We start from the raw sequence: 27,342 nt of genomic DNA, 5'->3' as shown, positions 1-27,342 counted from the left end.
TTTGGTGCCAAAGCTAGCACACTAACATGGTATACTAGGAAGATGTTGTGTCTTTATATCCAATCAGGTTTCAGTAAAATACATGAGTATCCTTGGGACTTTTTTCTGTTGTAATCAGAGTTTCACAGCCCAAGTGCATGCTCTGTCTTCTAATTTCTTCCTCTGTAGTGTTCATGTTTAAAAAAAACACTCCCTTTAAGATTAGGGTGATCCTTATTGTCACTGTCACCTGTTGTTTCCAACAAGTCTTATATTTCATGTTAACTGTACCATGGGCTGGGTGACCTGATAAAGCCTTATTGCCCATCTTGACAAATAAGATAAGAAAGGAAATGGGTCTCACGAAAAATAATCATGGCCAAATAAACATGCAGAACGCTCTGCAAACTACAAAGTCAGCACCAGAACAGGTGTGAGGGCACAGATAACAGCCCATACACGTTGTATTTCACTCATGGGAGTCTGTCTTTACGGCTTCCAAACCATCATTTTCTGCCAAGTCGTGCGTCCTTGGAAAACCTATGCTGGCACGTTGATTAGTATTCTCATCATTCATACAGACAGATAGGCAAACAGTCACGAAATTTTCCGTGTGCTGCCACGGCAATGAGAGAGAGACAGAGACAGAGAGAGAGGGAGAGAGAGAGAGAGAGAGAGAGAGAGAGAGAGAGAGAGAGAGAGAGAGAGAGAAGGAGGAGCCAGGCTGCCAAGGTGAACCACGAAACCTCTTTTTATTACCCCTGACATCCAAAACACGACGCGCAGTTCCGAGAGCTGGGAGGAGAGGGAGAGGGAGAGCGGAGGAGCTCTCATCCTTTAACAGAAGCTAATCTGACAGTACACACACGGAAAGGACGCAGAGAAGTGATTTGTACCCTTCGTTGTTTCTTATTTTGACAAATTTGGGATCTAAAAGTTGAATGATACTGAGCGAGCTGCGTGCGTCATCTTATCGGAGACGCAGGAAGAATGAAAGGTGAGTTTTTCCTATGATCTTTGATTTCCATACCTGTAGGAAATAACCTGCGAGAGTACTGATTTTAAAAGTATTTCATCACCTGTTTTGTCTCTTTAGTTGTCTCCACCTTAAGATGATTTATTGCACGTAAAATATGAATCAATCTGCTGCTAAGGGATGCTTTTTTATTCTCAGTCTCGGGATTATACACATTCTTGGTGTTTGTCTCATAGAGGACATAAAGAAAGAACATAGAAATGAAAGCAGCAGAGCATGTGGGGTGTTGTGTAACAGGAGCTGATCAGTATGTTGTGGATGATTTGATACTGGCATGAGTGAGTTTAAATCAGAGACACAGCCATTTAATTCTCTGTAGTTACACACCCAGATCATCCACAAATAAAGGAAAAACACAGGGGCCCAAAACATCTGAGGGTGTCTTCAGAAATTCCCATCCAGAAAGCTAATGCAACAGATTGAATGCACACAACATGTACAGGAACAATTTTGGTGCACATGAAGTAATCTTCATTTTGTGCCAACAAATCCACCTGCAAAGTCAAGCCAGACTTGTTCCATCCTTCAGAGGAGGGTTTCTCAGTGGACTGACAAAAGCAGGCAAGATGTCCTCATACCTAAATGTTGGCACACAAACAGGTGAAGCACGTGGTTACTGTTGAAAAATGGCCACAGTTTGTCAGGAGGGAGTACCAAGATGTTTTGCTGAAGTAAAGAAACCTAGTGAGCACAAACTGGGATTTTGATTTTCACGTTTGGTTGAATACAGGGTGAAAATCTGGAAAACAGTCAAAGTTTAGCACAATATAAACTAACATGGCTTATCAGAGTGTACAGGTAAACTATGTCGACTTGGTTTGCAGAATGTGGCTTACACTAGCAGAGCTAACACCACCAGTCTACTCAAGATACTAACAAACCAGCCACGCTACCAGATGGCATCTGTCCTCTGTGCTTGTTTACATCCAGGTAATAGATTACAGCATTATGGCAACAGTCAAATGAAACTATGTTTGTAAACCTTTAACAAAGATGTCAACTTTGATAATTGTTAATCTCTCCATTGTTTTCCTAATTAATGAAGGTTAATATTAATGTTAAGGTTACAACCTCTTGAAAGTCTGACCATCTGCCCCCCCTCCTGCTGTAACGGAAAGGGTCCACATGATCCAAGTCCAGTAAACGACTTAATCTAAAGACATTATATCCTTAAGATCCACAGAATACTTCAAATCTACAAAGGCCGTACGCTATGTTAAAGCTGTCAGTAATCCATCTAAGAGCAGGGTTTGGATCCTTCTCCCTTCTCAGGTCAACTTTGTTGGCTGTGTGATGTTAACAAGAAGGTTCAGAGACATTGTAAAGAGAGTAGTTTTAAACATTCCCCACTGTAAAAGATAACGAGATGGCACATGCTCCGGTGTGAAGACCCCTGTGTGCTGACAAAGTTGATTTAAACCTATAGAAACGGTGAAAGTAGTAAAAGCTAGATAGCCGATGGAGATAAGTGGCTTACTGTTTGTCGCAGAGGCAACAGTCCAAGCAGATTGACCTAGACATCTTTTCCCCCTGCAACACTTTACAGCTCCTCCTGGGGAATCCTGAGGCGATCCCAGACCAGGTGTGATATATAATCCCTCCAATGAGTTCTGGGTCTACCCTGGGGCCTTCTCCCACTTGGACGTGCACGGAACACCTCTAAAGGGAGGCGTCCTGGAGGCATCCTTATCAAATGCCCAAACCACCTCAGCTGACTCTCCTTTCGATGTGAAGGAGCAGAGGCTCTACTCCGAGCTCCCTCTCGATGTCTGAGCTCCTAACCCTATCTCTGAACTCATTTCAACCGCTTATATCCGCATTCTTATTCTTTCGGTCATGACCCACAGCTCATGTGTTATTTCTAATACTCAAATTTGGGCCATACAACCCAGAAGTTTACACAATGTCGAAAATTAACAGATCATTACACACTAAAACATAAAAATGTGCTGTCTTGTATTTGTTAGTGATAAAACACGCAACTTTTTTCCTATTATACTTTTAAAACATATTGCTTTTACAAATATTCGTCCACTTTCCAGTGGTTAGATAAACATAAATATTTTACATGTCTGGAAACAAGTAAACATAAGAAGTTCAAAGAATTCAGGGACACCAGAAAGAAAAACTAAAGATCTCATGTCACGGTAGTGTTCTTGATTAACGTGGAGGTCACATGGATCCAGTGGTCATGTGCGTTCTTGCTTTGATTTAAATGTGTCGACAGACGAGCCGCTTTCTGAAACCTCAGAGGAGATAAAGAGGTCCGCTGTGGCCTGGAGAGTGGCCTTAAATAAAACACTGAATCCTCACATGATCAACGTGTTGCATAAAGAGATCAGACTGACACTAAATACGCCAAAACTTCAGATAGAAGTTCTTTGTCCCTCCGTCTTCACAACAGCCATCTTCCCTGTGTTTCTTAAGAAGGACAATGCATTAACACATTTGCTGGACAGAAGAATTCACATTATTGGGCTTTGAGAACAACAAAACTTTAACTAAACCTTTTCATTAGATATGTATGTACAATCCGGACACCTTTTTATGGACTGTTGTGAATACTTGAAAGTAAGTGGGCATCTTCAGAATTCACTGTTTGTCCATTTATCTGTGTCATCGTTCAGTTTCTTTTCCAAGAGTAGTATTGGCTTGTTTCTGACCAATTATCCAGGAACCAAAAGGCATACCCAAACTAAGGCCAAGACAGTTTTTGCATTAGACCCACATAGATAATTCCAGATTGTTTGATTGAGGGCCCTTGCTGGGTACAGTTAATGGCTCATATGGGTAGGATGTAGCCCACCTGGGAGCCAACCAGTACCTGTGCACCCTATTTTAGTAGTATGCCCATTTCAGGTGCATAGATATTCATCTGTACTGCCCACATGGGCTAGCCTGGCATAGCCAAACCCATCAGTCAGCTCATATTTATTTTTGCTGTCCTTGCAAATGAATTCCCACCAATCTCAGATCCTCCAGACCAATCATAGTCATTTATTTAGAAACTGGTTGGATTCAGTAAGATGAAGACACAGGAGTGCTAGTGCAGCTTTCACTGCAGGGAGGTCAGTTGAACCATTAATGCGGTCGTTTTAAACAAAGTAGGTTATGGATTTTCAAATGCATGTCTGTTTACATTTTCTGCTGCTCTGAGCTACGTCACACTGCTGTGCTCTGACTGGTTGTCGGACTGCCAAATCACCTCCAAAAGCAGTTACACATGTCGGTTGCTAATACCCCCAGGAAAAAGAAATGAAGTGTACAGATCCAGATACGGAGGACAGACATGGGCCCAACAACAACCCCCTCAAAAGTCCACTTTGAACCCATACATGCTAGTTGATGCAAAACCAAAGTTTGATAAGAGTGGAAGTTGCCACCTTGACATCATCCTGGTTGGTAACCCTTTTGTCTGAACCCTTCAGTTTACCCATGGATACCAGGGGTGCACTCGCTCAGCTGGAAGTGAAGCTTCCAGCAAAGCGTCTGCCCCCTGGTGGCTGGTTGCAGTATAGGTCAAAAACTCTGTCTCCCCCATCCATTTGAATGGGGCTGCAGTCACACTTTAAAAAATAAATACACATGGTACGAATGTTTCTCACATCTGTATGCTGTGGTGATATGTCGTTATTATTTGACTGTTTAGTGTTTTTCGTTAGTTATTAGAGTTTAAGAAAACAGGGTTTTACTTCTGGGTTTGCTTTGATTGACAGCTGCCGTAGAGAGAAACTCCATAGGATCTTGTGACGCTACACTGTAGGGCGGAGTTCGTTACTGTGGCAACACAGAAATTACCATGGCAACACAGAAATTCTGTGGTGTCGCAGACTGGCTGCACAATGGCTGTGCCCTGGAGTGGTTTTTTTTTGCTTCAGAATCGTACAACGGAGAAAGGCGGAACAACGCTGTCCATTATTATTTACAGTCTATGGTGGATACCCATTGTTGCATCACTTAGGGGTTGACAGGTCGCTTCTTCAGCCATCTATCAATCCCATCTAGTTATGTCTTGTAGCATACCCTGGTTTGTTGTTAAATAGGAGTCTAAATTGGACAATAATTTACAAGATGAAAATCATACTGTAGCAAAGAATAACAGAAATTGAGATCAGACACTCATTGGGTAAATGTTCATTTAGGTGATTGACCAAGTGCAAGGAGGCTTGTTTTTCAATCTGGTTTCATACAAACTGACATATTTCCGCCACCAATGGAGTTGCCCCTGGCTGGCCTGCTGAAATAATGCAGATTCAGACACTTTGGAAGCAAAGAGGCTACATCTATAGTTATGGTTCCTATTTACCGTCTATGCACCAAGCTACCAAATCCTGTACAATACATCATCAAAGATTCCGCTTGAGCATGAAGTGTAGGCTACCTTTTTATTTGTGATTAGAATTTAATAAACCTCTAAATGGACTTCTGAGAAATGCAAAACTTTAGACTTCTTGCAATGGTAACCCTAGGAAAAGTGACATGTTTCTATGGTTGTTTTTAGAAATTAGAAAAAGGCCCATAAATCACCTGTTCGCTGACGATGCACTGTACTTTAATACAGTTTTGACATCACCCAAAGTACAAACAATCAAAATCACTGAAGTTTGAAATGGTTCTCTACATGAACTTAAACTTGATTTTAAGTACAAATTAGCCTCTTGACGTTAGATAAAAAAAAACAGAAGGGCTAATGGTAGGCTGAAACATCCCTTTAAATGTACAATCATATACCGTCATCTTTGCCCCTTGGTCCTTGACGTTAAAATTCAAGTTACTCAGATCTTTACACCAGAGATAGATTGTTTTATTTCTGCCACTAGTCCATATGGGCCACTGTAAAAGACAGGGAGGGCTATTAATAGTGTGAGTATGTACAGTCCAGCTCTGTATGCTGTACTGTGTGTCGTACATGTGTGGGTGAGGAGGTCTGAGTATCGCTGAGCCGGCAGGAAGCGTGGGGAGTAAACAAAAGCTCTGCTCCATATCAGCGCTCACAGACTGAAATATCAGTGGCTGGCCAACCTCATGAAGGCCCTCAGCTGATGAATCACCTCTGTCCACATTTTCACATCACAATAGACGGAGTGTGATGAGTGACTCCCAGAGATGATGTAGAGGAGGGTGACGAGGAAGCAATGTGGCTACACACGTGATTAAATGTTACTGTAATGGAGAGCAATTCAGAAAACAAAGACCCAATAATCACAGTTTCAGCTGATTAAAGAAAAAAAATCTGAGGACTGTCTGTTTTCTACATTGCTGTGACCATCATGTTTACACTTCAGTTCTGTTGTGACAGCTAAATGAATTAATCAAAACTGCATGTCAGACTATTTTACAATCATGAGCTCTGCAGTATTTAGTAAAGAAAACATTCCTTCTCTTTTTGGTTGTTGTTTTGCTTTCCCCACTTCCGTGCAAAAGCTGTGACTAGAGGAAATGGCTTGTCTTGGGCAGTTCTCCAAAAGATATACAGATAATTTTGTCAGCTGCCAGGGCCCCCTACTGGCCTGGGGCCCCAAACAGTTGCCCGTCTTTCCTGTTGACAAGCAGCACCAATGTTTATAAAGATAAATTAGTCATTGTCAGATTACTGCCAATGGAAGCAAGTGTGTCAAAATGATAGATTCTGTCCTGCCTGCTTTTTCCTTCACACACCAAAATCTGCTGATACCTGATTGGTCAATAAAACAACGAATGCACCGCATATGGAAACCAGAACACTTCTCATAGAGAAATCCAGAATCCCGTCAACAGATTAACATTTATAGGTAGAATCTGAAGAGACTGGTTAACTCTGGGTCTGGTTAAAGATAAATCTCAACATCACAAAGTTTGATCCAGTCAACACACTCTGCCAGGCTGAAAGTGTCTGTTGTCAGCCTCTTCACCATGGTGCAGACTGTTGTACAGTGAACTATGAAATAATCCATCAGCAGGACTCTTCAGACATGTCTCTGAGTGTCTGCTCTCACAGATGGAGGTCTGCAGTCTAATTGATGCCCGTCTGCTCGGGGTCACTGACATTGAAACCTGCAGGACCTTTTGTTCTGTGGTTTGTACTGGAAGATTGAAGGAACAAAACATTTTAGCTGCAGCAAGTCTGTCTGCATCATTGTTGGTAATGACATGTTTACCTGTTCCCATCTCTGCTGGGAACAAACACAACCATTTAATAAACTCAGTCCTTGGTTCTCAAAAATTGGGTCCAGCAGACATCAGCTGCTAATCAAGATGTATGCAATCTGCTCAGATTCAGCAAATCTGCTGTTAATTGAGTGTTATTATTTTGCTGTGATTTTAAACCATCATGCATTCTGTTTTTCATCATTAGAAGGTGTTTCTAAAGCCAGTGAAAGATTCCCGGGAAAGCATATATGTATTATCTGTTATTACTGTTATCATTTCATATGAAACGCTTTCACCTGTCCTGTTTCTCTTACTTCTTCTTTGGTTGAATTCAAATAATGTCATATCAATATGTCAAGTGAGGATGTATCACGGGTGGTTCAAGTTTTATAATTTTTAGTTTCCATCTACTGCATGGGATTTATAAACAGTGGGTTCTATCTTAACTCTCTATCAATCAGATTGTCTGTGCAACAGCCAACTACAACCGTATGTATCATCATGTAAGACAGTGAGGTAGCAGTAGACATAGAGCTTGTTTAAAGTGGATTAAGTTCATTTAAATTGGTGAGACAGGAGATGAATTATGGAGCTAACAAACACAAGAGTCCACCCAGTGGACTTAAATGTAACAAGCATCTTTATTTTAACTTAAACAAAAACAGCTAGTGTTGTTACTCTGATCCTCAATCAGCTGCAATGAAAGGATCACAGATATTTCCAGTATGAAAGTGATGATGTGTTTAGTCTGGGTAAAAGGTATAATGTATAGGGTATTTATTAGGTTAATGCTGGGTATAGGGGATATTTTACATGTATTATGGATATAGATTATATTTTATAGGGATTCTTTATATTTACTTTGGGTATATGAATGTATTTTAAAGGATACCAATGGTCTAAAGAGTACAGTATATATATAACGTTTATTCTAGATTAAGGGTTAATTTTCGTATAGGTTACCTTCATACGGTATTATATTTTCTGGGTATAGGGTATTATGTATAGGGTATATTTACATTTATTCCTAGTATAGACTATATTATAAAGGGTATATATACATTTGATTATGGATATAAGGAATATAGTACATTTACTTTAGAAAAAGTGAATATTTTATAGTGTAAATTGTAATCCAGGTAAAATGTATTTAAAGGTGTATAGTTTGTGTTTATTCTGGGTATAAGGTATGTTTATTATTTTGATTCTAGGTGAAGATTATATTGTAAACGGTTTTTAATTTAAGCTGTTTTCTTTCAGTATTTGTCTCTTCCCTTTTCATACCTGTGAACATTTTCTTTGTGTTCTCTGAAACTGATCCTCACTCAGCGAGGTCGTCGTTAAAATTGAGCCTGAACAGCTGAGATCGATCAGCACGGAGCCTCTGACTGTTTTCACTTCTCTGACTTCTCACTGTGTCCAAAATATTGTCTGAATATTATTCTCGGATACTCATAGGGATGCTCTGTTTCTTCTTTGTGTGTCTTTGTAGAGCAACGTGAGTCAGATGAGTCCTGCAGGGATCTAAGAGGGAAGAATTCAGTGTTCCCGTGGTGCAGACAGACCCCAGACTGTGAGCCCCTGCAGACCTGAAGGGACCAGCTTTACTTCATGTGGAGAACTTCACATATCATCTCTGAGCTTCTGGCTGGACGTCGCCTCAGTTCAGCCGACACAGAGGCCTTTTGTTTCTTCTAGCTTCAACAATTTATTTTTACCTCTCTACTTGTGGACTTGAGATCCAGCCTTGAAAAATGAGGAGGTGATAACATTGCAACTCAAATTTCTACCAGAAAAAGATGGAATGTTTTCAGCCTGTAAAGAAAACTGAGAGTTTGGATCATTGAAAGGAGTCTGGAGGAACCTTGAAGGGAATTTAAATGGATGTTTCCATTTCCATTTTCCATTCTGCTGAAACACCCAGAAAGGAGTTTTCTTATCTTGTCTGTGAATGTGTATGATTGTCCTGGAATTACAGACACATGTACGTGGTTACAAATATCAGGAAGGATGCAAAATAGTTTTTTTTCTGAAGAAATTCAAGTTTTCAGACCAAACTATTAGATTTCTAACCCCCCAGTAACTTTCACATATATAGAGACTGATTTCTAAAAACATTTTTACCTTCAATGCTTCAAAAGGCACAAACAATCTACTGTTTTATTTCAACGTTTTGGTTTTCCTGCTCATGCATACCAAACTATTAACTCATTGCGAGTATATGTGAGTGCACATTTTCTATTAGAGGATGCGGATGTTAATTGATGGCCAGCCCTTCATGAACACAACCAATACTGTAAACACAGAACGATTGAAATACTCAAACATGTGACAGAGATGATGATTTTCACCAATTTTACTGGTTTTCCTTGACGACAATCTGAAGAAACTGAAGCCACCTTTGTGTGCAAAATTTAAAATAAACTCTGTACAAGCACAGATATTATTTTTCTAGGTTTTAGCAGTGCTTTTTTGTGATGATTATATGGATGTAACCTTGATGGATTTAAATACATCAGTATTCCAGTCAAGTGGCTGAAACAAGCTCTCCTCGACTCCTTTTATCACCTGCTTTTATATTCTAAATCCCCTCCTTGGATTAAAGCCCACTTGAGACCAATGTCAGCCTTTTAACTGGACATATCTTTAACTCCAAATGTGATTAATTTGGCTTATTGAATCCAGAGACTTCAGACCCTAGCTTGCCAGTTTTCAGAGGGAAACAGGACTTCATATTTCGCACCCCTCTGCACACCTGAGAACATCTCTTCCTTCCTCGGGGGGACCACTTAGCCTGTCCCCTCACTGCCATGGTGATGTCACAGGGCACCTACACCTTCCTGGCCTGTTTCGCCGGCTTCTGGTTGGTCTGGGCCGTCGTCGTCATGCTCTGCTGTTTCTGCAGCTTCCTGCAGCGCCGGCTGAAGCGCCGTCAGGAGGAGCGTCTGAGGGAGCAGTGCCTGAGGAGCGTAGAGATGGAGCCACTCGGCTGTCACCCTGCCGGATACCCCTCTGTCCCTCCACCGCCTCAACCACCACCTCCTCCGCCTACACAGCTACCCAGAGAGCCACCACAATTCTGCCCGCCTCTTCAGACTCTGTCCCCTCCTGTTCCTCTGCAGGTTCCTCATCCCATGCCACAGGCCAACTGGATCACCATGCCAGGTAACGGAAAGACAAATTCAATGTTTGGTTTCTTGTTTACTTGTTTTGATGACTTCTCCTCTAGAGGTTACAGCAGCTTCAGGTGGGACGGCAGGAATAAGGGCCTGTTTCCACTAATAGATTTTTGTGCTCTTACTCAAGACCTCACCTACTGAGAGTTTCTTACCAGCACTTACCGATACTAGGTCATACAGGATACAGGCGCTGCCACTTTCCTTGGTATTGACCCTTGGGTCTGTTTGAATATCTCTGTTTGCTTAATAATGCCTTTAAGGAAATGTAAATACTTTGGAAGTGAATCATGTCCTGGCTTCAGCAGCAGTTCCAGACCTGGAAACTATCTCCTTAAAAAACAAGTCTGGTCTGTTTCTCCACCACTATTGTGTTGAAATAGTTGATACCAGAAGTCCCGCCCCTTCTTCGATTTTGATTGGTTGGTATCAATAAAGTAATGTCAATGAGTGGGCATTTTGTTCTAAAAGTCTAATTATGTTAAACTGAGAGTGCTGCAGTAATCAAAAAACAGTCGATGTCAAGTGTGTGTTCACGACGAGGACACAAAGCTGCAATCATCAGACTGCCTTGGTTCTGTATAAAAAATATACACTGTGAGTTCATTAACTGCCGTTAGTGGACACAGGCCCTCAGTGTAAACAAGGGTTTCGAAGATTTCTGTAGATTTTCTGCCATAAAAGTAGTGATACATCTGTCGATGTATCAAACTGTCAGGCTTTACGGCTCTCCAGTGTTTGACGTCATATCAGCAGAGCAAAGAGCTGATAACTGAATGTGTGCGTACAAAGTGAAAAAAAAATATGCTTCATTATTCTTCAAAAGCTTTAAGTTATAGACCTCTCTATATTTGGGGATTTATGTGTACCAAAAAATGTACTGTATGTGGGTTATTACTGAAGAAATGAAGTCCAACAAGGTTGATACAGCACCCTGAAAAAAACGTGAAGGGGTCTCATCTCACTTTTAAGAAACTTGCTTATGAGGGACTTGCTTATGACACGGCTACTTGCTGAATGAGATAGTTCTTTGGAAGTGATTCTAACAATGAAGGTTTATTTGATCTTCATTCCAAGGTAGGACCTCCATTCAATACTGAATTTTAAGATCACTTTAAGTTGAGTGAAATCTATGATATAATGTTTTTGGATGAAGAATTAAGTCTGCAAGGAAGTGGCAAAAACCTGCAGTTCCTTGGCTGACCACCGGAGGCTGGCTCCAACAGTGAGTCAATCCCCATCAACGTCATTTAAAGTGTCCATGTTACAGCAGAGAAAAACTACATCACACAAACTATTTTAGCCTTGTTAGTCCAGACAACTCCAGTCTGCTAATACCTCAAATGAAATCTAACTCAGTGGGAAACATTGTTTTAAATTAGCTTATCTACTAGCTAACGAATTAGCCACACGCTAAGACTGTTTAGCTTTGATATGTTAGTTAGCACGCTCAATTCAACGCAGTTTTATCATACAAACAAGCAGCCCAAAGTGCTAAAACACTCAAAGGATATAAAATAACACCAAAAGTAAAAGCCAGATTAACAGGATATTTGATAACTCTTTAACCCCTCTCTCTTTTTAAGCTTCACCCTCTCGCCCAAATATAGTCATCGGAAAACCACTCAAACTCTGAAGTGTCAAAAAGTGACCAACCCCCCAAATACACAGCTAGTCTAAACTGCCAACCAGACAACCAGCAGTTTGACTTCCAGATATGCATCAGCTGGCATGGTTCTGACTCTAATCTTTTAGACTTGTGGATGTAACATGAAGACTCATAACTTGATCTCAAACAATAAAAAAAAAAAGAAGAATGAAAGAGATCCAGACGGTTGTATGAGCAGGTCACATGCAGTAAGAAAGCAGAGTACAGGAGGAGGAACACACTCTGCTCTGTGTCAGATATTTTTATTACTCTCCTTTCCCGGCCTCCTCCTCCCTCCTGCCGGGCAGCGTTCCCCCACGAGGCGTCATGGTGACAGCTGCCGCTGGGACGTGGGTGGTGACTGTGGAGGCCGAGCAGTGACGGGTAGAGTAACAACACAGGCCGGCTACGCTGAGAAAGAGACATAACGATGAGATGAAGAGACGATCACAGAGAGAGAGTAGAGTCAGGATGAGTGCAGCTGCACGTGAAAAGAAGCACTTATCACTGTAATCACTCCTCTGTTGAGGACTCTCCCCTCGGTGTCATCACCATGACAAAATGGAGTATAAAAACTGAGAGATGTATCACAACACTTTTTATCAGAATGATTTATCAGAATTCATTTGAAATGTCTGTCCTGGGACAAAGACAGTGTAGCTTTTTATTTCTTGTGTTGAGTTGTGGCTTCTTCACGGTCATTGTGGGTTAAGTCTCTGCACAGGTTTGACTTTAAAGATCCCCAAGCAGGTTCTGTCTATTAATATGACCAGCTGCACAAACATTTCAAGAACCACAAAGGCTAATTTATTGTAACTGTAAAATTTGGTGTATAAGACATACTTTAAATACCTTTTTGGTCATCTATCAAGTGAGCTGTGTCCAATACACCGGTGCAAAATGCAAAGAGATGTATCCTTTTGTGCAAGTATATTTTATCCAGGAGATAGCGTTTGAAGAAGCAAGCGACTGCTTCAATGCACAAAGCCTGCAAGATGCATAATGAGGCGGACGAGTCAAACTGCGCCCCTTTCTAACGCTTTTATCCCTCATAGGTCATAATCACATATTTAAAGAAAATGATAGTGTACTATTAAGTGGATAAACCTTGCACAACTATCAACGCTACTTTGGGCTGAGCTCAGTTACCAAAAGGGTAGTCAGCAGGGTGGCGACAACAGAAGGTTCTAGAAATAGCTACACATCTGTGCAGGAACTGCAAGTTGGTGAATCCAGTGAAAGTCCTGACACAGGAACACAACTTAAAGGTGACATATCATGCAAAATTGACTTTTTAATGGTTCTCTACCTGAAATATGTGTCCCTGGCATGTCTACAAACCCCCCGAGAATGAAAAAAATCCATTCTGCCCCGTTTTGATTTCTCCACCTTTCTGTAAATGTGTGTGAAACGAGCCGTTTCAGACTTCCGTGTTTTTGTTACGTAACAACAATATCCGGTCTGTCACGGAGTCAGAGCTCGGAGCTTGTTCAGCCCATAGACTGTATAAAATAATACTGAACCCCCCCTCTGTTTTTCATTACCTGCACAAATGTGTGCTAACAAGGAGCTTAGGAGGGAGGCATGCTAGTTGTAGGCTGTCTTAATAAACACAAAGGTCGGTTTTACTCCCCACGTCTGCAGATTTGAAGATCTAGTGGATGATTTTTATTTATCATGGATAAATGCTAGCGCTAGTTAGCATAGCTACATAGCTACATGTCGTAGCTGTAGCTGTGTACCAAGACACACGTGGACATACTGACAAATAAAACAACAAGAAACACAGAATCTGTGACCAATCCTTCAGAAAAGGTCCCGCTGCCTTTCTGGCAGAGGACGGTTTTACTCCCCAGGCCTGCGGATTTGAAGATCTAGTGGATGATTTTTATTTATCATGGATAAGTGCTAGTGCTAGTTAGCATAGTCACATAGCTACATGTTCGTAGCTGTGTACCAAGACACACGTCGACATACTGATAAACAAAACAACAAGAAACACTAAATCTGTGACCAATCGTTCAGAAAGGTCCTGCTACAGGCGCCTCTCCGTCAGGATCAGATTCTGGATCAGATTCAGAGGGTTGAAGTAATGTGATCTCTGAGCAGCCGTGTATATTCAGCCAACATGTAAACATTAGATCAACGTGCTGGAGAGCCGAGGCACATCCACTTCCTGAGGGGGCGTGGTCAGAGAGAAAACAGAGTGTTCTGAGGAGGACTGAAGAAGAGGGGTTTTCAGGCAGACCAAAATCTGATTTCAAAGTGTTTTTTTGAGCATAAACTTTAAAGACATGTTTTGGGGACCTCTTAGACCAGTATATATTGATGAAAAAAGCGTGATATGTCACCTTTAAACCTTTTTACCTCTGGGACGCCCCCAAAAACAGAGTATTTTTTGTGTACAGGTGCGACTTCTCTTCTGGATTTTACGGTAGATGTGTCTACTCACAATCCGTTTTGCCGATCAATGAAATCTCTTATTTATTGTGGATTGAGTACCTGAAAGCAACTAGTTACATTTCTGTAAAATCACTGACTTAAAAATCCAAGGAGGGTGAATCATGGAGATCCACAGACCTTTAAGTCAACATGTCCCAACAACTATAAAAGTGACTGTTTTAAAGCTTGGCTCAATCATGCGTGTGTCCATCAGGAATGATTACCCTGACTTCAGTAATCTCTCTGACCTTTCATCTAATGCCTCCATCAAATCACATTTAAACATATTCTTTATTCTGTTGCAGTTAGGATCTGCACCAGTATCTCAGTCTCAAACATCTTCACAACGTGGAATCACCTCTGAAGGGAATTTTACCTCCACCTGTCTGAGCTTTAAAAAGTGAAAGTCACCTGCATTATTGCAAACGTTTCTATCTCCTCAGCCTTGCAGCCAGATCTGCTGTTTTTCCAGCTCCACTGTCCTCATTTGACGTAGTAGCTGTCCATGTAGAAATACAGCCTGTTTCAGCCTTCACTTTTAGTCTCCACCTTTGCTTCATTTGCACATCTTTGTGTTTCTAACCAAGTTATTGACGATTAGTCAGACAAACCAGATTAATTCTGTAAAAGTTTGGGACGGGTTGATTAAAGAGGTAGAAGCTGTTTTTCTCAGCAATATTTCTAAATTTTGCATTATTGAGCTGTCTCCTCTCCCATCCAAAATTCTCCAGACTTCTCTCAGCCCGAGGTCGGTGTGTACTTCAATTTTCAGTTTTGTGGAATTTATGGAAATTCATTCATGAGTTTTGGGCAGATTCTTCTTCACCCTCCCAGCGGAGGTAAACAAGAAGCAGCTGCACTTTTCAGGAATTCAAGCTTGTGCTTGAAAATTGCTTCACAGGCAACATGAATTGTAAAGACTTCTGAAATGAGAAAAGTGCAGTGGCTGTGAGGATGATTGTCGGTGCCAAGCAGCATTAGTATTAAGTAAAAACCCCGGCATTTCAAACATAGAGTTGAAAGAAAAAGTGAATTGGAGCTTAAATGTGCAGTGGATGTGGCGGCTTTTCATCAAATACTAACCAAGAGAGGCTGGAAGTTTCTTTTTTGTGTTAAATTGTCGATCAAGTGTGACTCTACTTTTCTTAAATGCTGCAGGAAGAACTGTGTGTGGGTTATTGTGTTACATCTTGAATACAAATTACTAGAGACAGAATTAAATCCCAGATCATTGCCAGACGGAAAACAAAAAGCAACAAGTTAAGAATTGAAAAGCCATCATCGAGGACGAGAAGTGAAAACGACAGATTCAAAACCTTCAGAAATCTGTTGCTATTAGAAAAGAAGGGAAGGAGTTAATAAGGATTACCAGAGAGCAGAAGAAAAACTGGCAGGAGTAAAAGAGCATCAGTCGCTGTCAGAGATTCTTCACCAGCTCAGACAGACAGTAAAGATAAAACAAAAGGCTGCTGGAGTCTCGCTCACTCTGCAGACTGATGGAGAGGTTTAGTATCTAAGCAGCAAGAGAGTGAAGAGAAGCAGGATGAGACCAGCTGAGATGAGCCAGGAGCTGTTTGAGTCCAATTTACTGAGTGGGGAGATAGACGAGGAACGTTATTTAACTTAACACTTAAACGCCATGCATCTTTATGCAGCTAACAGATAGTACACCATGTCCCATCCAAAGGAACACTTATCAGCATCAGCAAAACAAGATCATTTCTCTTGTATTGCATATCACCATATCGCAATGCATCTTGTTGAACTGATGGATGCATTGTTTCTGTTATATCCTGTTGCTTGCATTAAAAGCCCAGCATCACAACCCGTCCTAGCATACAGTTAGCAAACTAGCTACTTTGAAGGCAGCAAAAGGTAATTTCCAGGAAGTTTAAGGGGATGCAGAGCGAAGACGATTATCCTTTAAAAACAATGTTATGCTGCTGGATTATTGCTAGATCTTTAAAAGAGTTTATAGGGCTCCTGCAAAAGTTTCTGGACTTAAAAAAGTTGTTGAAATCTTGTTAAAATGTCTGTGTCACAACACAACTTTCATTGGATTTTGCAAAAGTTGCGGGGGATCCAAATGTTTTTTGAAGATTTAGCAAAGGGTTCGGGAGTCAATGCATACGTTGTTGGAATCTTGCTACAGTTTCTAGTGATCTGGCAAGAAAACTCTCAGGATATTGCAAAAGTTGCTTAGAAACTTGCAATGGTTGCTCAGCATTTTGCAAGAAATAGTTGGGATCAAAAGTTTCCAGTGGTATCACAAAGGTTTTTTAAAATCTTGCAAAAGTTTTGAGGAATTTCACTACAGTTTTGGGGATATTGCAAGAGTCGGGGATCCCTGCTAAGTTTCTTAGTATCTCAGAAGAGTTTTCAAGGACATCACAAATATTTTGTAATCTTGGAAAGTTTCTCAGGATCGTACTAAAGTTTTCTAGGACATAGTTGAAGTTTCTCAGACTCTGTACATCTCACAAAGCCTATCAGGATTATGCAAAGGTTTTTAGAGATCTTGCTAAAGTTTCTTGGGATATTGCAAAAGTTTTTCTGAATCTTGCAACTCCCTTAGGATCTTGCTTAAGTTGTGAGGGTTTTTCAGTTAACTTGCAAAAGTTTCTCAGGATATCACATAAGTCTCTGGGGATTTTGCAAATGTTTCTAGAGACAACACAGGGCTTTAGGAAGTTGCAAAAGTCTCAGAATATTTGTTGGGAATTCCCCAAATGGAATCTAAGTTTCAGGATCTAGGTTTCCACAGATTTTGCAGGAACTTCAGGATCTTGCAAACATTTTCAAGGATCATCCTTGTTTTCTTTGTCATCCATGTCTTTCTGGGAACTATTTGGCAAATGAAGAACAAGATTTGCATGGTGCTCAAGTGTGTTTTATGACACTATTAATTAGTAAGGCTACATGCCGAAAAATGTACACGGACCAATATGTTCTTGTTTGAATGCTAGAAGTTAGGGCTTTGAGTTATGGACCAGGAACAGTTAACACAAGTTAAAATGAAATGAGGAGTCATTTCTTAAAATAAAGATGAAAAGCTGTAAGATGGTTAACAATAATAACGACTATCCTGCTTTAAGCAACTCAACTGCAGAGTGGCTTGCAATGGTAACAAAACAATCCTACACTTCTTTTATGTGATGATGTAATAGTCCTCAAATCAAGGCTGAAAGACAGCACCTACGCTTCACTGTCTAGATTTGTTCTTTTTCATTCAAACAATGATTAATTCATCCATTCTCAGCGGCACCTCCGGCCTGCTGTCTCAAACAGGACTGTGATATTAGTTTAGTTTGGATTTCAAATGTCCGAAACTGACGGCAGATGGATGTTAAAGTGACATGAGTGAGTGGGTCACAAATGAGTGGTTGCAAAATCACAGATTTTAAGTGTCCCACACAGCCGGCATGTCTTTCAGCTCTGACAAGCTTTTGTAGAGTCGTCCTGACCCACAGAGAAAGTTCACATGGGGAGCCGCTTGATATAATGCTCAGTTTGTTAGATGGAAAAGGGGAACTATTAAAAAGATGAAAGAGAAGTGTATAGAAAAGATAAAATATACCAAGCCATCTAGTGATAAAAATGAAACCATAAAAAAAATATATAGCCTACGCTTCAACTCATTTGTTTTTATGATATGTAGGACTCTTTTTAGTGGCTGAAGTTCAGATTTTTCACGACTCATGAGCAGGAACTTCTCCCGGCTTCTCCAACTCTGTAATTACCTCCTAAAGCCCTACTTTAGAAAAAACCTGAACTATCCCTTTAATCCTGTGTTTGTGAAATCCTGTAACTCATCCTGACTACAGGAGCTGTCACAGTTTACTCATCTCATTTGTGCTGAAATCACTGTATGACAAACTGTATCCTCACAGAGCTGAACCCTCTGATCCTCTGAGTGGAAACATAGTCAGTGTGTGCAGATGATGTTTATTTAAAGCTGCTCTGGCAGCTGCTAGTATGTTTACAGCTCAGGGGAGTTAAAGCACTGAGAGTCTGATCTTGTAGGTATCTGAGAGGAATGATGGAGGAGTGATGGACTTTGGCCAGGTACACACAAACGCACACACACACATTTGCATCTATAAATACATCCAGCTCCATGGCAACAGTTCAACAAACAGCTGTTTTTTTTACCTCAGTACAGGATTGTTGTTGTGGCTGAGGACTGAGGTATGGATGGTCTTTTTGAAGTCAGTGTTTAAGATACATTTTTGAAACCAGTTCTGAAAATTTCACACCAAACAGACTAAAAACCATACGAGTAGAGGTAAGAGACATACTTACCACGCTGCTTAAAAACGTCTCCTCATCACTTCTCTTCGCTGTAATCTCTTTGGGGAAAAGCCAAAAATAATCCTGACTTATCTATGGTTATTCACAATTAGTATAATAAACACTAAATTAATCAATCAATCAATCTTTATTTATAAAGCGCAAAATCACAACAAATATTATCAGAAGACTCTTTCCAAAAAGAGCAGGTCTAGACCATACTCTATGTTCTATTATCAACAAAGACCCAAAATCAAGGCAGGATAAGATCCAGTCTCCTCTTTGACTCGATCTTATCTCATCTTAATCCACCATGAGCATTGCATTGTATTTAGAAAGTTACAGAGGCAAGAAAAAACGTCCTTTTAACAGGCAGAAACCTCCAGCAGAACCAGATTCATGTTAGACACACATCTGCTAAATGACTTAATGAGCCAGGTACGTCAGGCACAGCATATACATATACATCATGCAAAAATACAATACTAGAAAGACCTTAACTGCAAAGCGTGATCTCCGACTTCTTGTTGCCAGTTAATGTTAAGAGATTATTAGTCTGACTTTTGAATAAAATAATCCCACCACAACCACAAACATGCCTGAGAGGTGACACTTGGTGACTGAATTAGCCAAGGTGACACCTACCAGACAGCTGGCAGCTCCAGCCCGTCATTCAAAGTGGCCACACCCCTAATTATATAAAACTTTCCACCTTAAAGCAATTAAAATTTACAACCTGTATGGTTTTCATGAACAAATAAATGAGTCAAAGTGACCAAAACTACTTTTTTTTAACACTCTGTCAACATGTTTACTGCTGCTGTAAAGTTGGATATTTTAATACAGGGCTGAATGGGGATTGGCTCACTTTTGGAACCAGCCTCAAGTGGCCATTTGGGAGAATGCAGTTTTGGGACTTCTGAAACTGCTTTATTTTTCAGCACAAGAGGTTAACTCTTGCAGAAAACACAAACACAAACACATGCTCTATACTGAACCAGACTCCTCTGATGTTCACTCTGTTCCCGGTCTGAGACTGTCCCTTTAAGAAGGTGGCGGATGAGACATTTTGGAGAGTAAAGTTTACGTTTTTGAGCTGTGTGCATGTCTGTGGCATATGTTAGCCTGCACTGATAGTTACCAGCATAAATCAGGCCAAGCAGAAGTCTCAAACTACATCTAGAGACCACAGTGCTGAGGAAGGTTACATCTTGTTCAATGTCAACAAAACATGTTATTTAGAAAGAAAACAACATATGAAGAACAGAATATAGTTTCTACATTCACCTAAAGGCCTGGTTTTCTGATCAACCACTTGCAATGGTCTTATCTCTTCCGTCTTGCATGCAAACCAATGTTTTACTATTCTCTGAATTTGGCATCACTCATGTAAACAGTATGTTGTAATTCGACATTCTGAATCAGATTGAGATGAGGGACATTCAGATATTACAGGTGTATGTGAATTATTGGGATGTTTTCACCGTACATGTTCCACTTCACTGTGTGTTGTAAACAAGGCAACTCGCCAACAGTTTGCAAGGCTGGTGTAGAAATGCATGCTTTAAGAAAAACCCACGTTGCTGCTTGAAAGTAGAGACTAACCTACTTCTAACTGCTTTGAAATACTTGGCGTTATTTCTCCTAAAAATATAATCTGGTGCAGGAGCTGCTTTCTTTGCCAAACCTACGCCAACACTGTCTCTGAAAACGCTGCCTTCTGCCCACACACTTAACACTTTGTCTGTAGTTTCCTCTGTAGTGATTGAACAGTAAATGGAGATGTCAAACTGTTATGGATCCTTATAATTTTGCCACATGACTGTATATTTGACAGCTATGAAAAGCATTTGATTATGGGTTTGTAAGCAATAAGTCGTCACCTCAGTGATGATGTGATTTACCTGGAAGATATTTAGGCTACACAGGAGCTCAAATGGCATCAGACATGTCAAAACAAATAAATATGTCACTGTCAGACCTGAACACACAGTGACTAAAGAGTGTGAGGTGCATGTGTAGTACATGTAGTTGTTTCTTGTTGCACAAATGGCTGCGTTACAGTGGCTGTTCTTAAATGATGAAGTGTTTAGAGAGAAGCAGAACAACAGAAGAGTGCCTGAAATAGCAGAGAGTGGAAACTGATAATAAAACGTGTACGAGAGAAAGAGACCAAATGTGCTGTGATGGTTTCTGTTCCCACAGATGAACACACTGTCACATGTATCACAGCAGGATGGTGTTGATTACAATCGTTCGGGTTGTGACCTCAAAATGAAGCGTGCTGGTGTCGCTCACCGACGCACACACATTTATTTACAATGGCTGTGTTCCAGGCTGTATCGTACTATGCATCATTACATCGACTTGGTGCCAAGAGCTTGGACTGCTTCTCTGGTTTCCAAATAATAAAAAATGTATCCCAAAAAGATGCCAGACGAGATACTGATAGAGAGCAAAGAACTGCAAAGTTACTGGAAAAATAGAGCGCCAGTTAGCAGTGCAACTATTACTGTGAAACATTAAACATTTTGCATTTAAAATCAAAGAATGAATAAAGCAAATAGTCAGAAACATAGAAGTATTAAATTGATAAGTCTGGTTATACTAAAATTAAACACTGGTTCACCTTTGGTCTTCGAATAGATCAGTGTCTTGTCTGAATACTCTTGTTTTGTGTCATTGAGCTGAACAAAGCTGTCCTAAATTCAACTTCTAATGTCAGTCAAGTACAAATGGAGGGCATGGGGTTGGTTTTATTGTTAGGTCTGATTTTGTGTCGGGTATATTTTTATAACTCGGTACAGAAATCACTACATAAAATCTGGAACTTTGTGTTACCTTTTGTGGTAGATCTAGGGAAAACCTTTCAACTCCTTTTTTCTCTCTCTTCTTTCCTCTCTTCCCTCACAAAAATGGGGATATAGGGGGAGATAGAGAGTACAGCATAACCTGGAGCCAGGAGGAGGAGGAGCCTGTTTGGGCTAGGTTTCAACCCACCCCATCAGGTTAGGCTTGCTTCTTGCCCTTGGTCTGCCTTCCCTGCCCTCCTTCTTGCGTATTTGTACACCTTTTATCTCGCTCATATCTCCTGTCTTTCTTCATCAAAATGGGGGAGGTAGAGCATACAGCCTAACCTGGTGGAGGTACACTCAAGCCCAAACAGGCTTCTTGCTTCTATTCCTGTGCTCTTGCAAACATCTCTCTACATATTCTTTCTGTTTTCACTACCTGCCTTTAATATTGTGGATGAGTAGGGGAGGTGGAGTGTACAGCCTCACCTAGTGAGGGGAAGCTCTGGTGCACATTTGCTTCTCACCCTGGGTCTGACTTCCCTATCCTCCTTCCAGCATCTCTGTACACTCTGTCTTCCCTCATCAAAGTGGGGGAGGTTGAGTGTGCAGCCTAGCTGGATGGGGGTTTGAAAACTACCCCAAACAGGCTCCTCCACCTGGCTCCCACTTTCCTGTCCTCTTTCCACTATCTATTTTATTTTGGTACCAGAAATGGTGTGGTCCCTTCACAGTTTTCATCATTAAAGTAAAGACCACCTTTAAAAACCACCTTTGCACCGGGTTGTAAGCATGTTTTAGTCTGCTGTTGAAAAAATAAACAATAGTAGTAATAGTTAATATGGCCTCTAAACGGGGCTCTTGGGCTTCTTTCTGACAACTTCAAGCAGACACTTGAGCAACTTCAGCACTAGCTTCATCCTCCAACACTTGAGGTTGTCTTGTTGTAATTGATCTTATTGGTCTGTGATTGATTCTCTCCCTTGTTCTTTTTCAGACACAGATATATTTGGAAAGCCGCCCTGCTATGAAGAGGCAGTCCTCATGGAAGACCCTCCCCCACCCTACAGCGAGGTTTTGGCCGATCCACGAGGGGGAACCTACATAAAGCCTGCCCCACTACGTGCTGCACCTGTGCCACCTCCCCCCAGAGAACACCTTGACCCTGCTCCGGTGTTCACATCAGAGACCAGCAAGCCTCCTGTGATGACAGTATTCCCAGAGCGAGGTTACTCCTCACTGATACGCCTGCCCTCATCACAGCGCTGGGACTCCCTGGGCCATCTCCTCTCCAACATGGACCTGAACCACAACAACCTGACTCCACCAGGGGCTCGGTCCATGCAGGCTGCAGCAGCAATGGCTACCATGCCTCGCCGAGAGCCAAGGACTCACCATGATGGTCATGGGCTACGAGGTGGAATACAAGGACTACAAGGAAGCTTTCATGGATTCCAAGGAAGCATACAAGGAATCCGAGGGGGAGTACAAGGACTCCAAGGAGGAGTACAGGGGTTCCAAGGAGGGTTACAGGGGCTCCAGGGGGTCCATGGACTGAGAGGATTGGAGCCCAGCTGTGGCCTTCCAACAGCTTACCCCCTGCTAGGTCGAAGCACCGCTGTCTAAACCTACCAATCTTTCTTAAAAGCTTTCTAACGGCAGATCTATGGAGACCGATCTCCATGTCTTCTAAGCTGCTAAGTGTTTACAGCACTAACTCTGCATTAAGTGGAGGTTTGATTCTCTGGATAGCCAAATGAGGGTTACAGTGCTGCAAAGGTGACAAGAGTTCAGCTCCCGGTGCAGGTCTGTGGGCAGGAGAACCACTTGCTATGCTTGGATGCTGGCTTTTAACTGTGGGTGTAGGTTAAAGAGCACATTTAACACAGTGTCAGTGGTGGTGGAGTCACAGAGGTTTCTTGGAGTCATGGGGAAGCTAATCGAGTTTAATTGAGGTGTGCTTTGAACTGCAGAGAAGCAAAGAAATGAACCTGTAATGAGGTAAAGGACAAGCAGCTGTTTCTCTTCTTTCATCCAGACTGTTTGCCCTTTATTTTCATCTCTACCTCCCCTTTTCATGCCACCCTCTTATTCTGCTCTGTTCATCCCACCCCTCCTTTCCTTTCTCTGTGACTGAGAAACCTATTGTACCAGTCTGCTGTTACCATGGCTCCCGGGAACTGTTGGTTGCTCACGACGACCTCTCATCCTTTAGCTGCTCTGATTTTTGAGGACTGTGTTTGCAGCTTGTCTCCTCTTGAAGACTTTGAGTATCAGCAATTATAAAAGAACACGTGCCGGCCATCAGCGTCATCACGGTTGTCATTGAAATGCTCCAAAGGCCAGTTATCCTCAAAGGTAGAGCATGACGAGCTGAAGGGAACCAAACAGACATGGACTGAATTTTTTACCAGCTGCTTTATTGATTCAATGTCGTCTTTACTATAGAAGCTGTCAAACATTTGGCCCATTTGCGATCGCAGGACGGCGTTCGATGGGTCATTCTGTGGAAAAAACAAACAGTTTTTCATGTACAATTTGTAATAACTCTTTAAGCTTTGTGACATTATTTTTCTCTTGTGAAATAAAATATCTTCTTCCATCTTCCATCTTCCTATTATTTATGGATCAGTATATAAATGCCCATTGCAAAGAGCCAGCAGTAATCCATGAAATAAGGATTCAATCTTCTGTGACACTTTAAAAAACTTGAATAAAAGCCATTCACTTTACTGAGTGTTGTTTTTATTAGTTTTTAATTTGTCTGTTCAATGGTTTTGTTTTCATTTTGCATTGAGAATCATGGGGTGTACAGGTCTCCTCTAGGGGATGTTCAGAAGTGACTAATCTACAAGTCATTTAAACTGTTATGGTTTGAAAGGGAAAAACAAAAGTAAAGAACCCAAATGCAGATGAAATAAAACCAAGAGATAAACAAAAACACACAAGGCACACTCGGAGAAAGCAGGGGAGGAGACAAGATGAACTGACCAAGAGAGAAGGGAAGCAGAGATATTAAAAACACAACAGGTGATCAAACACAGGTGACACACGAGACACAGGCTGTTTTCGAAACTGCCTACTATATTAGCAGTACGTACTGATTTGGCCAAAATTCAGTATGTAGTTAGCAGTAAGTGAACAAGAGCAAAATCTGCAGTATGCCAAAACTATGTGCTATGAAAATTATTATATTACATATAAACAACTTCTTAACTTTTTAAATCATAAGTGATGCTAAAGAAGCAGTTTATCAGCTTGGCCGTTGTTTACTTGCGCTTTCCGGAACTGGAAATCCAGTGACATCTGGCCCAGCATACTGCAGAACAGATCCAACAGAACAGTCGTAGCTACTACGTACTAAATTCAAACACATTATGCAGTAGGCAGTACCTACTGCAAAAGTTGTCAGCTGCTTGATATTATTTGAAAGACAAGCTTCATTTCTTAAAGGTAGTAGCTTTCTGCCTGTCCACTTTACTAATGCTAAAGTGCAACTATTTCATGAGATACAAGCCAATCTCAGATCCATCAACTTTTACTTTTTTTCTTGTAACAATGCAGCCTCTTGGGGTAAAGGCCTTCAGTGTTGCCAGCAGTTTGAACTGTCAGCCAAGCCTTCCTTTGTCAAGCGTTGTCTTTTTAATGGTCCATCTGGCAATTTGAGAAGCAGGATGGAGATAGTGTTTGGAAATAACATCTAGAGCTGGATTGAAAGCTGCCTTTGCGTGCAAATGTCTGTTGAAAAATGGAAATACAGTGATATTATCATTATATGACTTTCGATAGGTTCAGTGATTGCATTATGGCAGATTACATTAAGCCCTTTACAATTCTGAGAATTCTGTTATATTTAGTTTGCAGAATCTGCAAATAGAGATTCAGTACAAACTAACATGCTAATATCACAACAGCTTAAAGGATATGCCACAGTAAACAGAGTGGCTTTAGTACAGAAAACAACCCCAACACCTGACTAAACATTTAAAGATGGCATGGCATCCCAATAAATCAGTGTTTGGCGTCTCATGTTGTTCATCCCACACGTTAACATGTGACCACTATTCTTTTGTCACCATTTTGGTTCTCAAAGGAAAGTCCACAAAACTCTAAATTGGAAGCATAATTGAAAGCACTAAAAAAGCATTTGCTACACAACCCTTCTTTAAAACCAGGTAGACCTCTGTGATCGAGGAATGTATGACTAAGGTTGTATGCTAATAGCCAAAAGGGAACAATTTACTTACTCTCTTGAAAACATAAAAAAAACCCTGATTGATTTATCCTGGAGGGGAATTTTGTGTTTATTTTAAGATAGTATGACTCATGAATGTCTACCATTTAATACCACATATTCATCAGAAACATCTCTCCTTGTTTCGTCATTTCTGTGATTATTAATATTGACTGATTAAAATAAATCCACTAAGGAGAATCTATTCAACAGTCCTGAATGTATGATCTGTAAAATACAGACTGCTCCTTTTTTCATCAGATTGTCTTTGCTTGTATTCTGTGCTTCTCTTTGCTATAAATGTATTGTACATGTCTGCACCTGCCTATCAAGAAAGCCTTTTTTATGTGACTTGTGAATTGATTTTCTGTCTGACTTCCCCAGTAAGTCTCAGAAATTTCTTTATATCTTGGTCCTGTCTCGTCAATCCTCGCTTATTTCATAATTTAAAGCGTCTCTGCTTTTTCTGATGCCCCAAACATGACAGATGTTTCCCTCCATCTCTGACTTTCACTGCAGTGGAGGAGCCAGGCTTCACAAACACACTCAGGATTGTTGAAGTAAGATGGAATCAAGCCTTGCTGTTTTTAGCCAGTAGTACGAGGTACCAAAACATACTGTGACATAACAAAGGCAACAAAAGCTCATTAAGTGTCCTTGGTTTCAAACGGTTTCAATTTTAAAAACACTACTTGAGAGAAAAGCCATTTTCCGTCTTTGAACACAACTTGTGTTTGATTTAATTTCATGAAAGTGATTCTCAGTGGGTGATCTTTGAAGCAGTGCCTCACAATGGCAGAAATAAAGTGCTTGGGTTGAAAGGTTTTATTTTTCCCTGCTGTTTGTAGGCGTACTTATAATTTGTCTATTGTCTGCCTATGTGAAATGTAAAATGAAGTGTTTACTCAAAAAGTAGAGTAACAGATTATTATTGAATTGTCATATTTACACACTGAGCAGATTTGTAAAACAAAGAAGTCAAAAACACGAGCTAAAGCCAGATACTAAAGTTCCACCCCTGAGGTTCTAGAATTCTCTTTGACTAGATGCTGCAGCATTCTGCAGGTCTAGAATGTTATGCCTGAGGTTCTAGAACCATGTTAGACTGTAAAGCCCAAGCGGATGCAAGAAGGCTGGCTCTGGACGTACCAGAAACCACATACACACAGACTCAAAAAAGCTGATCTTTACAGCAGAAGTAAACATGTTTACAGCCTGATACAAAAAACAAGTGTAGTCTGAATAACTAATTTCACACAATGTATGGGGGGGGGGGGGGTTCATAACGCAGGGGTTTGAAGATATTAAGATTACTAGTTTTACATTATAAGAGGCACAGCTGACTTGACTGACAGGCGGGAACACTGTAGCTGTTGGCGAGGAGGTTCAAAGCCCACCTCTTTACCTCACACTAGCTCGGACAACGTTAGGTTGTGTTCAGCATCTTCAATATGTCTCCCGCTGACAATTGGCTTCAAAACAGCGCTTCAGAAACTGATGGGTGACGTCGCGGATAATACGTCCATTATTTATACAGTCTATGGTAAAGTCCCATTTATGGACTTCTAGAATTCTTGCCTTAAAATAAGATTTTCTAGAGTTCTAGAGGAATATGT

The 27,342-nt window shown here is 40.9% G+C and overlaps 1 protein-coding gene across 2 annotated transcripts; it reads left to right on the top strand.

Moving 5' to 3' along the window:
- Positions 1-718: 718 nt before the first annotated feature.
- LOC117812288 (proline-rich protein 7) lies at positions 719-25,986 on the top strand. Of its 2 annotated transcripts, XM_034682967.1 has the most exons (4): positions 719-976; positions 8,637-10,309; positions 21,628-21,708; positions 22,490-25,986. In XM_034682967.1, exons 2-4 carry the CDS (start codon positions 9,955-9,957, stop codon positions 23,116-23,118), a joined length of 1,065 nt encoding a protein of 354 aa, XP_034538858.1. In that variant the 5' UTR covers positions 719-976; positions 8,637-9,954; the 3' UTR covers positions 23,119-25,986. The 2 variants fall into 2 exon arrangements, with proteins under 2 accessions (XP_034538858.1, XP_034538859.1); XM_034682968.1 differs by lacking the exon at positions 21,628-21,708 and having other exon boundaries at positions 727-976.
- The last annotated feature ends 1,356 nt before the right edge of the window (positions 25,987-27,342 follow it).

This window comes from Notolabrus celidotus, chromosome 5 (assembly GCF_009762535.1).
Source record: "Notolabrus celidotus isolate fNotCel1 chromosome 5, fNotCel1.pri, whole genome shotgun sequence".
NCBI lineage: Eukaryota > Metazoa > Chordata > Actinopteri > Labriformes > Labridae > Notolabrus > Notolabrus celidotus.
The sequence above is the reverse complement of the archived record's forward strand: the minus strand, read 5'-3'. Positions and strand labels throughout refer to the sequence as shown.